Consider the following 14,376-nt stretch of genomic DNA (forward strand, 5'->3'; position numbering starts at 1 on the left):
TTATAACGATGAAAGTGGGAGTTGAAGGTGGAATTGATGTCGCTGCCGTGCAGGTGAGATCCCCACTTGGTCCACCCGTCAAACCTTGCAGATGCTACCCGCAACATCGAACGGAATTGCTGAGTTCAGTTGTCTAAGAAAAGCCCATTCCGTGAAGAAAACATGATGAATATATAAAGAATAGAATACTAATCGAGACAGAAGTTACTACCAACCGATCTCTTTATGAATTAAAATTGATAAAGATCCTCTTCACATCTCTCAGGCAACATGTGCCGTTCAATAATTAGTTGCAAAAAGACTAGAAAAGCTAGAAGAGATTTGATGGAGTTATGGATAATAGCAGCTACAAGGGGGTCTTGCCGTGGAGCACCTTCCTCAGCAGCGATTCTCGCCCTGGAAATGGGTTGTATACCGGCACCGACGGTGCCGCTGCCGCCACCGCAGCTGCCGCTCCTCCATTTCTAACTTCCCTCCGGCTCCCACCGACAATCACTCGGTTTTGACCTTCACCCGTTTCTCTCTTCAACCTCAGCCTGTGTCTCCTCTCCCTCCTCCTCTCCTCTCCTTGAGATGGCGGTTCAGATTCAGAGCACTCCTCCTTCACCTTCCCCTTCCCCTTCCCCTTCTGGTCATCCGATTTCCTGGGGATCCTGCCGCCCTTGGAAGTGCCCAGAAGCTCGAAATCCACCCGACCCCACCCGGCCTTATCCTCGTTGTCCCACCCGAACCTCTCGCTTATCTCCAGCAGCTCGGACACCGCGCTCCCCGACCCTCCACCCGCACCCCAACCCCCACCACTCAACACCCTCTCCGCCGATTCCCACTCCATCCGGTCCCGGTAGACGGGGTCCTGCAACACCTGGTCGGCCAGCCGGGCCCACTCCTCCGTGTCGCGGGCCCGGAGGTTGCCGGAGACCCACCTGAGGTAGCCGGAGGGGAGCGTCCCCAGCATCCTGCCCTTGTGCCTCCCGAAGTCTATCACCCGGTCCCTCGCCGGCGTGGCCCTGCTCCTGCGGAGGGGTGTACTTGCCTGGGAGTGAAGGCTGCGGCGGCGGAGGAGACTCCACCGGTTGTGGGCATCGGCTGATGGAGGGTTCATCATCACGTGCACCCCATGCACCCCAATCATCATCTTCGGCTCAACGAACTGATGAAAGCAGAGGAGAACCAGTGCCTCCTCCTCCTCCTCCCCTCACCTTATGGCCGCGAAAATGGAAATGTTTGTCCTCGAAATAAGGGCCCAATTCCCTAAAAAAACCCCAACTTTACCCTTTGTCCCAATTATATCCCAAACTTTTTTTAGTCTTATAAAAAACCTCAAACTTTTACTTTTGTCCCAAATCTACCCAATTCACTTTTCGTCCAATTTTTTAATATTATTTTTTATTTTTTCGAATTTTTTTATTTTTTCTTTTCTTTTCTTTTTCCTTTCCTTTCCTTTTTTTTTTGTTTCACCTTTGGGCCGGTCGCCGGACCGGCGACCGGCCAGAGGCGGGGGCGAGGCTCGGTCCCGCCGGCGTTGGGCGAGGCCGACCTCGCCCGGACCACGGCGAGGCTCGGCCCCGCCTATTGGCGAGGTCGGCCTCGCCGGCGCCGGCGTGGCCGGAGTTCTCGCCCGGATCTGCGAGGCTCGGCCCGCCAAGCATCGGGCGAGGTCGGCCTCGTCCAAGACGGCCTGCGAGGTTGGCCGGCCTCGCCGGCCTAGTGGAGTTCTCGCCGGATACGGCGAGGCTCGGCCCCGCCGGCAACCGGCGCGAGTCGGCCTCGTCCGAAGAACGGCGAGGTTGGCCGAGCCTCGCCTAGTTCCGGACGAGGCCGACCTCGCCAGGTCTGCCGGCTGGGCCGAGCCTCGCCAGATCGGCGAGAACTCTGGCCACGCCGGCCGCGGCGAGGCCGAGCCTCGCCGGCTATTGGCGAGGTCGGCCCCGGTGAACCGGCGAGGTCGGCCTCTACCGGGCCGGCGTGGGCCGAGCCTCGCCACCACCGGCTAGGCTCGGCCCCGTCAAGCATTGGCGAGGTCGGCCTCACGGCCATTGGCGAGGTCAGGCCTCGCCGGCGGCACCACGGCGGGCCGACCTGCTGGGCCTCGCTCTGAGGTGCCACTGGCCCGGCGACCGCCAGAAGGTGAAACAAAAAAAAAGAAAAGGAAAGGAAAAAGAAAAGAAAAGAAAAAATAAAAAAAATTCGAAAAAATAAAAAATAATATTAAAAAATTGGACGAAAAGTGAATTGGGTAGATTTGAGACAAAAGTAAAAGTTTGAGGTTTTTTATAAGACAAAAAAAAGTTTGAGATATAATTGGGATAAAGGGTAAAGTTGGAGATTTTTTAGGGAATTGGGCCTCGAAATAAGGTATGATTCGAGAAAAATTCAAGGACTAAACCTGTGACCAAAGTAAAAGTGCCGGGCATTTCCCCAATAACCTAAATAATTTTTGAAGGAAAATTGTCACAAAGAAAAAAAAGGTCATAAACTTATTGCAATTTTACCAATTGAATTCTACAAATTTTAATTTTAACAACTGAATCCTAAATATTTTCGCGTTTTATCAATTAAGTCTATCCCGCTAATTTTAGGTGGAAATAACCGACACAAACGCTAGTTAACCTGTGTGGCATGGCCGGCACTAATAAATTTAATTTTTTTTTATTTCTTTTCTTTTGCTTTTTTACACCTTTGGCCGGCGAGGTCGTCAGTCGACCGTGGCTGGGCATACGCGAGAGTCTCTGGCCCTCTCTTGTGGTCACTAGTCAAAGGTGTAAAAAATAGAAAGTTAAAAAATTATTAAAAATTATCAACATCAACAACGAGCGTCGATCGTGCTCGATAGGACGCTCAGGGTCCAGATCAGTGATTTTCAGCCAAAATTGACCGGATGGACCCAATTGGCAAAACGTGAAAATACTCATAGCTCAATTGGCAAAATTAAAAGGTTGATGACTGAATTGGTTAAAGTGTAATAGATTTATGACGTTTTGGACGATTTTCTCTAATTTTTCTGGGGATGGTCGAAATACCAAATCAGCCCCTGCAATGTCGATGGTAATTCCCACGACTGCCATTCCGTTCCGCGATTAACCATCTCCCCCACCCCCCCTGTAAAGATTTGATCTTTCAGGGCCACACTCTGTTGATACACACCATCATTTTGTACTTCCCTCTTTCTCCAATCTCCATCTCTCTCTCTCCCTTCCCTCCCTCCCCTCTGTACTGTCCCGTCTGGAAGGTCTGAATTCGCCGGCAATTCCGTGGCCTGGTCCGGTGCACGCGCGCCTCGATCGGATCCTGCCGGTTTCTTCTCCTCGCCTTTCATCGGAGGCTCGGTCGCAGCTCGAACCGCCCGTAATGCCGTCCGTCTACGGAGCTCGCTTGACCACCTTCGAGGATTCCGAGAAGGAGAGCGAGTACGGTTATGTCCGCAAGGTGCGTCCTCTTCCCCCTTCCAATCCGTTCCGGCGATCCCCCCTCCCTCCCTCCCTCCCTTCCTGATTCCCTCCCCTTCGTGTGGGCGTGGATGTCGGTTTGTCGGATCAATGATTCGCCTTTCCTCCGTCGTTGGTCGTTTCGTTTGTCTTGTTCCATCCGGGTTTTTTTCAGATCGGGAATCGTCCGTCGTGTTGGGGATTATCGTGATCCCGCTCCTTTGATCTAGGATCGCATTACTGGCGCTGCCCAATTGGTTGATCGTAATGCGATCGCCCTATCGCTGTTAAGCCGTGAATAATGTTTAGCGCATTCTTGTAGATACGTGGACATGTCGGAAAGATGCCATCTTTTTTTCGGGAATATTAGATAGCTTTTTGGGCATTAATGAATTGTAGCCAAACAACAGAACTGCTGCTTCATTCTGAGGCCTTGTATGAATTGACATGCAGGTTTCAGGTCCGGTGGTTGTCGCTGATGGCATGGCTGGGGCGGCGATGTACGAACTAGTTCGCGTGGGTCACGATAAACTCATTGGGGAGATTATTCGTTTGGAAGGAGATTCCGCAACGATCCAAGGTTTCACTCTTTCCTTCCTTTGTACCTGAATTTATTCATCCAGAATTGTTTAATTTCTTATTATCTTGTCGTCCATGGGTTAATACAACTCTTTTCTCGAACTCATTGAATGGCTGCAATGCATTATGACCAGGTTATCTTCTTAATAACAGTGAGAAAGCTCATTGTTTTCCTTCCATTTGCAGTTTATGAGGAAACAGCTGGTCTCATGGTGAATGATCCTGTTTTAAGGACACACAAGGTGACGCTTCTTCCTCCTACTCTCATATATGTCCTGTATTTTTCCAGTTGGCAAGTGATCAAAATCAATGCATCCTCTGTTCGCTAACCATGCAATGTTAATGCCATTGTAACAGCCTCTGTCAGTGGAATTGGGTCCTGGAATTTTGGGAAATATTTTTGATGGAATTCAGGTTTGCCTCAGGCTTCGCTTGCAGCTTAAATCTCTTGCCCCTGCTTTTTTAATCTGTGAAAATGTTTCATTGGTCTTGTCGAGCAGAGGCCCTTGAAAACTATTGCAAAAAGGTCCGGGGACGTTTATATTCCCCGTGGTGTCTCTGTGCCGGCCCTTGATAAAGACATACTTTGGGAGTTCCAGCCTAAGAAATTAGGTGAGTCATGGAATTTAATTTAAATTTCGTCTAGAGGCAGCTAATGTGATTTGAGGTTGACTAATGTTTATACCTTACCTTACCTCACCTCATCGTCTGGGTTTAATTTGCTGGTACCAGGTGAAGGAGATCTTTTAACGGGGGGAGACCTGTATGCTGTAAGTTCATCGGTTTTCGTCTTTGTTTCGTTAAGTTATTCCGTTGAAAAATGGGTTTCTTCTATCATGTTAAGCTGCAAAGCTATTTTCGGTTGCTAGATTTGCTATTCCTTTTGTGTGATATATTTTTGTGATGTTGTGTTCTCTGACAGACTGTCTTTGAGAATAGTCTAATGCAGCACCATGTTGCACTGCCTCCAGATGCAATGGGAAAAATTACTTACGTTGCTCCACCTGGTCAATACTCTCTAAAGGTATTGTTAAAGTCTAGCTCTTTCTTGTAGTTTGTAGTCTGCCCTTGAAATTTGATGCAGTTACCCTCGGGTTGGTAATAGGGTCATCTAAATTAATAACGTTACTGGAGCTGTTATTGTGATATTTTCCCGTGTTGCATTGCATGCATGCGCACTTGGTGTTTTCACTTGAATGAGATAAGTGCACGCATTGTTTGTGAAGGGCTTTCACTTCCCGAAAAAGTCTTCTTCCACCCTGGAGGGAATCGAACTCATTCAGGAAAATGTATGAATTAAGAAAATTCTATTCTGTCAAGGAAAATGCATGATTGAATTGATAAAATTGCCACTTCGTTGTCGAAATTTGGATAATTCGTCCTTGCTATTAACTCTGAATGTGTAAGACATTTCCATGGCCGATCAAAGAGAGACTTATCTTTCCTTTTTTATTTTGTATGATAACAGCTGCACTAAGAATATGCAAATTGTAAATGTCTTAATCTCCACCTGTGGTATTAAAGGGCTAGTTAGCTATCTTCTTAGTTTTATCTTGACCCGAGGACATAGACGTACAGATTATAAGAAGAAATGATGTATGGAATCTCCATCTCCATTTTCATTGGACAGTATGCAGCTGTGGATCTATTTTTGTTAATTTATATGCAATTGCAGGACACTGTTCTGGAGCTAGAGTTTCAAGGTGTGAAAAAGCAACTTACTATGCTTCAGGTTCGCTACTCTATTTTTTATCCATACTTTTTCTAGCTTGAGCAAATAATACTACAAGTATATATCTGAAAATCTTTTGGGAAATTTTGGTATTTGGTATTTTTCAGACTTGGCCTGTACGTACACCAAGGCCAGTTGCATCAAAGCTTGCTGCAGATACCCCTTTGCTTACCGGTCAGGTAACAGATTGAAAGTTTAATTTCAGATCGTGATGTCTTTTTTCCTCTGGTATATTATGTTCACAACATTTTTGTCACATGACAGCGTGTACTTGATGCACTTTTCCCTTCCGTTCTTGGGGGAACCTGTGCTATTCCTGGGGCATTTGGATGTGGCAAAACTGTCATCAGTCAAGCTCTTTCCAAGGTGATCTTTAACATTCTCCACTGAAAGTGAATCTTTAGTTTCATTGTATTGCTGATGCCATGACTTATTGACTTTTTATACATATGACTCGTTTGCAGTACTCTAACTCTGAAGCCGTAGTTTATGTTGGCTGTGGGGAACGTGGAAACGAAATGGCTGAGGTGCATATCGTCCCATCAAATAAAAGAAGTATCTGTATTAGCGTGTCAATGATCATGAGTTTGTAAAATTCTTATAATGCAGGTCCTTATGGATTTTCCACAATTGACAATGACATTACCTGATGGTCGTGAAGAGTCAGTTATGAAGCGTACAACACTTGTGGCAAACACTTCTAATATGCCTGTGGCTGCTCGCGAGGCATCAATATATACAGGTAATTGTGTTTATTAGCTTTCATGGTTGGCTTGATTTGGTGATTGCAGAAGCAAAGTTTTAGAAATAAGTTGGCTATGCTTTGCACCCTAAAGTTTATAACTGATAGTTCATCTGAATATTTGGAGATTGTTCGTTGGTTGTAGTTTGTTAAGATGTAACATGGTCTCCATAAAGAAAAAATGTATCCTGTTCTGCGTGCATGATTGTTTCCTTTTTTTGTCAATTCTTAAGACTAATTCAAGTTCTTGTTGAAGACTACATTTGAATGATTCTCAGCTTATATTTGTATGGATTGCTAGGTATTACGATAGCTGAGTATTTCAGAGACATGGGCTACAATGTCAGTATGATGGCAGATTCAACATCTCGTTGGGCAGAAGCACTTCGTGAAATCTCTGGACGATTGGTAGGTATTTCTTCATTAGCTTTAGGAAATCGCCATTTTCTGAAAGCTTCCAATTTTGTTGGCGAGCCTTCCTGTCCACTGCTACGATGGTTTTCTTATTTTTTTGGACAGTTTGTGAACTTCTGGTGGCTTTGTCGTCTAATAGGATCCTATCTTATTGTCTTGTTATGCAGGCAGAAATGCCTGCGGATAGTGGGTACCCTGCTTATCTGGCAGCACGATTGGCATCTTTCTACGAGCGAGCTGGTAAAGTGAAGTGTCTTGGTGGTCCAGAACGAACTGGAAGTGTTACAATTGTTGGTGCTGTCTCTCCTCCTGGAGGAGATTTTTCTGATCCTGTAACATCTGCAACCCTTAGTATAGTGCAGGTATAGTTGGAGCTTATTTGAATCAGTAATCTTGATGATGCTTCCATTATATGAGTTCAATCGTATGATGGATAGTCGGAACTCCAAAGAGCACAGGTGTAATGACCTGGAGATTTACCGTCCTTTATGAAAGTACGGATGTGAACTCTTTATTTTGCATCAACTCTCTATCAATATTCTTTTCATCTGAAAGACAACTTTTTTCCAAATTGGAGGAGATAAAATATATGCTCAAATACTACCAAGTTTAAGCAGAACCACAGAAGAGAAGGAAGTCTCAAAGACCATGTAAATAGCAGCCTTTTTACATGAGGCCTTCACAATGACACCTGCATTGGGAGTGGTGAAGTTCATCACTGAGGAAATTAGCCCTAGATCCAACTAGTTTTAGAAGACACTATCTTCAGGAGGTCATTGACAGTCTTAAAAGAAGAGAAGGTTGAATTTGTTCTTTCGTCACCATTGTAGATTATATAATATTGAACTGCAAAAATACTTTCCTAAACTGTTGCAGACTGCTTATCTTGACGCAAAGTGTGAGACCTATGCATTTTGGTCCACGGGTTATTAATGATCAGCTTACTTTATCATACATAGGATGTCTGCCATTAGTTTATTCCTATGTACATGCCAAAGTTGGGTAGCATAGCTCAAGTATCATCCAATCCGGTGCTAAATCTTCCTTGCTGATGATTATCCTGATGGGTTTCCAGGTCTTCTGGGGTCTGGATAAGAAACTTGCTCAAAGAAAACATTTTCCATCAGTGAACTGGCTCATATCCTACTCGAAGTACTCATCAGTGAGTTCTTGAGCTGCTCTCTCATGCATGCAAGAGTTTTTGTCATTGGTGAATTCCAGTACACCTAATGCATTCTGCCAGTTGTATATAATCATTGGAATTCTTTTTCTCCATTGTATATAGGCATTGGAGTCCTTCTATGAGCAATTTGATCCAGATTTTATCAACATCAGGACAATGGCTCGTGAGGTACTGCAGAGAGAAGATGACCTCAATGAAATTGTTCAGGTACTTCATTTGTCCAGTGACTAGGAATGACTAGGGACTAGATGAATCATTATACAACTGATCCAAAAGTTGTTCATAAGGGCATTACTGGTTGTTGTTGCATAAAGGACCTAGATCTTGGACTTTTTTATCTGGTTTTTCTGCTCGTGCTTGCAACTCTTGCGAGAATGGACAAGAAATTGCATTGAGTGCAACAAGAGAACTTCAAATAGTTGTCTTCATTAGTTTTGGTCATGCCTTGCAAATTAGACCAGTTTTCACTCTTCATGACTTTCTGCAGCTTGTAGGTAAAGATGCTTTGGCTGAAGCAGATAAAATTACACTAGAGACTGCAAAACTTCTGAGGGAGGACTATCTTGCTCAAAATGCCTTTACCCCGTAAGAGGAAGCGATTCTTATGCTATCAATTAGAACATTATATTCGTGCTCTGCTACTTTTTTTTTCTCAAAGTCTTGCTTTGCCCTTTTTTTTCTTTTTGTAATAATCTGCCTTGCTTGATTGCGACAGATATGATAAATTTTGCCCCTTCTACAAGTCTGTGTGGATGATGCGCAATATCATCCACTTCTATAATTTGGCCAATCAGGTAGATTTGTACCCTGCTCTATCTTTTTCATGCTTTCTAAGTCACGGAATCATGGTTAAATGAACCTGTCGTATCTTTGGGGGAAAAGGTAGATGATGTCGGAAAGAGAATTTGGAAACTATTTTAACACCGGGGACTTGTACTTAAGAAATATTAATTAAACTAAGATTAATCCTGACATAGAAATCTGTCACTTTCTATGTCGGATTAACCTTAGTTTTTTATTCTTGACCAAAAAAAAAAAAAACCTTAGTTTTATTAATAATGTGATTAAATGTGAAAATCAGAGTTATGCTTGGGGAAATACACAAAAGGAACATGCCTTTGCTTGCTTGAAGGACAATCTTTTTAAGGTGTTATACATGGCGAGCAAAATGTTGGTTTATTAATTCCTGTTGACACACAAAATGTTAATGCAGGCTGTTGAAAGAGCTGCTGGCATGGATGGCCAAAAGATAACTTACACCCTAATCAAGCATCGGTTGGGAGATCTATTTTACCGTTTGGTGTAAGTATTGTACTTTGCTAATTAGTGATGAAGGTTTTTCTCCATGGAGCTTGTTTAAGAGACTTAATTCTCTGTTAATTCAACTTAATAGGTCCCAAAAATTTGAGGATCCAGCTGAGGGGGAGGAAGCTCTAGTGGCCAAATTCAAGAAGCTACATGAGGATCTTACTGCAGGTTTCCGTAACCTTGAGGATGAAACTCGATGAATTGAGTTAGGAACTACAATTTCTCACGGATCTTCGGCACAAAGTCACTTGGTCACCTTTTCGTTCTATATCTCTGCTTACTGAGTGCCCTTGAGGGAGGGATCAGAGTATTAGATTTTTGTGCATCCCGCATTAGAGATGGTGTTTTCTTGGTGTTCATATAATTGTACCTATTATTTTTTTATGTATCCTGACCTTTTTCTTATAGTTATGTCTTTACTGATAAGATTTAAAGAACTATTGGTTTCCATGGATAAATGTAGTTATGCAGTGTAGTAATAATGTTGCAGGATTTTTTTGTCTTTGGAATTGACCTTATTTGGCTGTAAGCTCTATTCCCTATTTCAAGTCTTCTACTCCTGCTTTTCTGAGTGAACACAAAGGTTGCACCGCGGATACTGCTTTGTCACAATTAAAATGAGTAATACCTTCAAGATCATTCCTCCTATACTATGTGTAAAGATAGGAGGGTTTGCTGAATTGACGAAGTAAAGCTAGCTACTTGAAACTTTCGGTCGTCTGTTTTTCATGCAAAGGAGGAGGAGGAGGAGAGTAAGGGTGCGCATGAATACCATTCTGTGCCCGGACGCTATTTCTGAACAGAAATGATTTTTTTTTATTCTGTGCCCGGAAACAATTTCTGAGTATTTGAAGGCGTTTGATAAATGTCCAAAATTTCTATTCCTAGAGTAGAAAAGAGCAAAAATGCGTTTGGTAACTACACAAAATTTCTGTTTCCAAATAATATTTTAATAATATTTTGAATTGTTAAAATTTTTTTTTTCTTTTTACTTTCTTCTTTGGCCATGGCCGGTCGCCGGCGACCGGCCACAGCCTAGGGCCGGCGAAGGCGTCACGGACCTCGCCGTGCTGCCGGCGGAGGCGAGGGTCGCCCTCGCCGGCGAGGCTCGGCCTCGCCCAGATCTGGCGAGGCCGAGCCTCGCCATCGCGACCCACGGCGAAGCCGACCTCGCCGTGGGTCGCGACGGCGAGGGTCCAGCCCTCGCCCTCGCCGGCCCTGGGCTGTCGCCGGTCGCCGGCAGCCGGCTTAGCCAAGAACAACACCACAAAATAAGAAAAGAAAAAAAAAAAAAGAAGAAAAAAAATTGATTCTCAAAATTGTGCCGAGAAACAAGAAGTAACTTTTTTTTACTTCTTGTTTTTCTTCCAAAACTGTTTCTCGGCACAAATTTTTGCAAAAATGTGCCGAGGAACAAAAAGTTTACCAAACGCATTTCTGTTCCCAAATTATTTCTGGGAACAAAAGAACAGAAATTTTCACTATTTGGCACGTTACCAAACGGGCCCTAAATGATAAGAAGGCCTAGGCTATTTCCGATGAACGAAGGAACTTTTCAGTCAGTTATAAATGGCGAAATACCATGAAGAGGAACTACCGAAGAAGCACGAGGCACCTAATACAAACCTAAGATGACATGACCTGTGGGTGTGGGACTCATTATCTGAGTCAGCTTATTCGTGCGAAGTAGCACAATCTCGTTCATAATTATCATGTAAACAAGGTGCCTCTACTGTGTTTTCTCACGATTTGGGATCGTTTCTCTTTTAGGAGACTGGCTTAATTTAGCTTGGGATACCATAAAATATGACTCTTGGAAATTAAATTAGTTATTGAGATGCATTCTGCTTCGAGATGTCATTGTCTCGTCAATGAAAATTGAGTGGAATAAAAGGGACACGACATCCACAGGCCAGGGCCGGCGAGAGCGAGGGCTGGACCCTCACGGCCTGGGCGAGGGCCGCCCTCGCCCTCGCCGATGAGGGGGACCCTCGCAGCCTAGGCGAGGGTCGTCGTCGCCAGATCCGGCGAGGGTCGCCCTCACCCAGGCTGCAAGCAGCGAGGATGGACCTCACATAGGCCGCGAGGGTCTAGCCCTCGCCCTCGCCCTCGGCCTCGGCCTCGCCTATGGTTGGTGAGGGCCGCGACGCCTTCGCTAGCCCTGGCCTGTGGCCAATTGCCGGCACTGGCGACCAAGCCATGGGCCAAGGAAGGAGAAGACGAAAAAAAGAAAAAAAAAAAAAGGAAAAAAAATATATTAAAAAATTCAAAATATTATTAATAAAAAGAAATTTTGTGCAAGTACGAAACGCCTTCAAATGCTTAGAAATTTTTTCCGGGAATGGAATAAAAAAAAATCATTTCTGAGCAGAAATTATTTTCGAGAACAGAATGGTTACCAAACGCATCCTAAGTTTGCATAAATCGTATAGAGCATTAATAGTATGGACTATGCTTGTTCAGATTACATGTCAGCAACTGAATGATCAGTCTGCATAAAGAATGTTCATGAATGTTTTTGGTCCTTAATAAATCAATGCACAGACGATCACCAAGCAGCTGATGACGACTGGTTGGCCCATGACCGTTAGGTTATAACTAAGAATCAAAAAACTGCCGGGAAGCTGCAACTCCTTTAGCTGGTGCAGCTTATACTGACCAGTCAAAAATTGAGAAAAGAAAAAGTAAGAAGGAAAGATCAGAGCTTGCCACAAATTCAGCTCTTCCCGAGCACATCCATCCTCTCTTCCCATCAGTTTAGGACCTGGCAATCCGGACTACTATCTCTCCCTCCCTCTACACACACCATTTTTGCCTCCACCTTCCAGTTTACGTTTGCACAGTTCATCGGGTCTTCGCCTGAACGCCACTGCCGGTGGTGTCGCTGGCTCAAACAGAAGTGGATCCAAATTGGAAAATTACACGTGTTCATTCCTTGAGGACTTGTAAGCCCTGCATTCTCTTCCCTCCGCATTTCTTTTCCTTGATAATTAGAAGGAATGTACTAGCACTACTGCTCAGGAAAATGTAACCTGAGCCTGATTCTAACTTGTTCAAAAGCACTTCTTCATCCGTTTGGATTTTATGGGAAGGAGTAGCGCATCTGCTCTCTCACTTACAACGAATACAAATGCTATGTTACTTTTGAGCTTCATAGCTAGGAATACATTATAAACCATACTACAGTTTTTGCCGCGTCCTTCTGGGACTTAATTAGCTAGGAGAATTTTGAATGTGAATGGTAAGTTTGAGAACCCTTTTCTTATAAAGTTCAACTAGTCAGTCGTATAGACATTTGGGCAGGAAGCATCCACTCACCAGTCAAAAACAAAACTGGCAAACGTGGAGAGTCAATTCCCCATTCAAAAGGTCAGCACAAGCAACGCTACAAAGCTTCTAAATTGGAGTTGGAGCTATATTGCAATCTTTTTGCAGGTTTGCATACGCAATTTATATGGGTACTGAGGTTGCTGCCTCTGAACTCAATATTACATGCTGTTGAATGCAGCATGACGTTCCTTTGTTTCAAGGTCTTATATTGATGAAAACAGGTCGGAGTGGTTTATGCTAATATGCTTCGATTGTTAGATTGACTCTCAAAGTTTCTGGCAATATAGGCAAGAGTCTGGTTGCGAAGGTGGCCGAGGATCATCTGTGTCCATTATACTTGAAGGCTTCCTGACTCTCTTTTTCAACTTTCCAGGAGAGATCTTTTTCCTCTGAGGCAGCTCATATCAACCAAGTCAAAAAGAACAAAAAGAAAGAAGCCAGAGATTGCCGAATGCAATGGAAGATGCGCAAGAGGATGGCCGCATCTCTCCAACTTCATCACCACCAACACCGCCATCACCTCTTCCGATAAGTACAGGACCTGGCAATCAAAAATACTATTTCTCACCATCTCCTTCTCCATCCCCGCCATTTTCACCACCGCAGTCCAGTCATACATCTGCAGAAAACCTCCCTCTTCTGCAGGAGTCATCTGGTCCTACACGAACGCCGCCTTTGGCATTTTCCTTGGACCGTAAACGAGCTGATGAAGAGGAGGATTCCAAAAGTTCATGCCTTAAGGACTTGTAAGCTCTTCATCCTTTACTTTGCTAATTAGTTTGTGGGCATCAATTTTCAACAGGAGTTGGTCGGATCCATATTAGGGACAAAGTAGCGCGTTCACTCTTGCGTATAGTGTTAGCTTCCTTTGTAGCATAATTTCTTTCTAGGGCCAAAGATAGGCACAACTGTATCAACTTCACCTATTCCTGGGACTTCAATGGCTAGGAGATCTTTGAATGGTAGGTTTTTAACATTTGAAACGCCAACTACTCTAGCTGTGTAGACATTTCTGGGCAGGAAGCCTACAACTACCAGTCAAACCTAGCAATCCCGCTAAACAAGAACTGTGGGGAATCAATTTCGTTCGAAATTTTCAGAGCAAGGAAGGCGGAGCTCATATAGTCATATTGCCAGTTGGCTATACCACCAGGGCATTAAGCCTGCTGTCTCTTGCTAGCAACTACATGGAGACAAATACTAAGTTGAGTCGCGTGTTTCAGGACCTCAAGACTAATGAGCTTTTCTGAACACAGGTTGGAGTGGTTTGTTCGAAGATGCTGCAACTGCTACATTGAGTCTTAAATTTTGAGGAATCACCAGCTACAGTAGCTACGGCGAGAGATTGTTTGTCACCATTATTTTTGGGATTTTTACAATTTCTCAGGATCAATTAGATTCTTCTAACCGGAGACCTGACTCATACGTCAGAGATTGTAAACTTTACATGTTCATGTTTTAACTGCCCATACGAACAAAAACATCAAATTTGTTTTAGGAAATGCTCAAATTTGACCAAAAATGAAGAGAGAATCGCAAGGGAAGATCTGAGTTGATTGGTCCAGAAAGTCCCTTTCCTCCAATCATTTTGATATCCTAATGCCTGCATTCCATCTCTTTGTTTGAAATAACTTGGCTTACTTCGCAGCAAAAAGAAAAGGAA

The 14,376-nt window shown here is 44.0% G+C and overlaps 3 protein-coding genes across 7 annotated transcripts; 2 read left to right on the forward strand and 1 right to left on the reverse strand.

Moving 5' to 3' along the window:
* Nucleotides 1-204: 204 nt before the first annotated feature.
* Nucleotides 205-1,219, reverse strand: LOC115689055 (uncharacterized). The gene has a single exon (XM_030615023.2). It carries the CDS (start codon nucleotides 1,133-1,135, stop codon nucleotides 347-349), a length of 789 nt encoding a protein of 262 aa, XP_030470883.1. The 5' UTR covers nucleotides 1,136-1,219; the 3' UTR covers nucleotides 205-346.
* A 1,949-nt stretch (nucleotides 1,220-3,168) lies between these two features.
* Nucleotides 3,169-9,880, forward strand: LOC115666249 (V-type proton ATPase catalytic subunit A-like). Its single transcript, XM_030588010.2, has 20 exons — nucleotides 3,169-3,426; nucleotides 3,879-4,005; nucleotides 4,191-4,246; nucleotides 4,362-4,418; nucleotides 4,505-4,616; nucleotides 4,737-4,774; nucleotides 4,927-5,028; nucleotides 5,680-5,736; nucleotides 5,844-5,915; nucleotides 6,001-6,102; nucleotides 6,201-6,263; nucleotides 6,346-6,478; nucleotides 6,780-6,886; nucleotides 7,060-7,254; nucleotides 7,968-8,054; nucleotides 8,178-8,282; nucleotides 8,563-8,660; nucleotides 8,791-8,869; nucleotides 9,289-9,377; nucleotides 9,469-9,880. The coding sequence occupies exons 1-20, from the start codon at nucleotides 3,349-3,351 to the stop codon at nucleotides 9,581-9,583; spliced, it is 1,872 nt and encodes a 623-aa protein (XP_030443870.1). The 5' UTR covers nucleotides 3,169-3,348; the 3' UTR covers nucleotides 9,584-9,880.
* Nucleotides 9,881-12,021: 2,141 nt separating this feature from the next.
* Nucleotides 12,022-14,257, forward strand: LOC115666000 (uncharacterized). Of its 5 annotated transcripts, none has more exons than XR_008818603.1 (4): nucleotides 12,022-12,328; nucleotides 12,687-12,818; nucleotides 13,087-13,459; nucleotides 13,970-14,257. XR_008818603.1 is itself a non-coding variant. In XM_056320343.1 (2 exons), the coding sequence occupies exons 1-2, from the start codon at nucleotides 13,170-13,172 to the stop codon at nucleotides 13,836-13,838; spliced, it is 417 nt and encodes a 138-aa protein (XP_056176318.1). In that variant the 5' UTR covers nucleotides 12,941-13,169; the 3' UTR covers nucleotides 13,839-14,025. The 5 variants fall into 5 exon arrangements, 1 of the variants encoding a protein (XP_056176318.1); XR_008818602.1 differs by having other exon boundaries at nucleotides 12,025-12,328; nucleotides 12,675-12,752; XR_008818601.1 differs by lacking the exon at nucleotides 12,687-12,818 and having other exon boundaries at nucleotides 12,031-12,328.
* Nucleotides 14,258-14,376: the final 119 nt, after the last annotated feature.

This window comes from Syzygium oleosum, unplaced genomic scaffold, assembly GCF_021117445.2.
Source record: "Syzygium oleosum isolate NSW1041296 unplaced genomic scaffold, Sole_v2.1 Sole_v2.20, whole genome shotgun sequence".
Classification (NCBI taxonomy): domain Eukaryota; kingdom Viridiplantae; phylum Streptophyta; class Magnoliopsida; order Myrtales; family Myrtaceae; genus Syzygium; species Syzygium oleosum.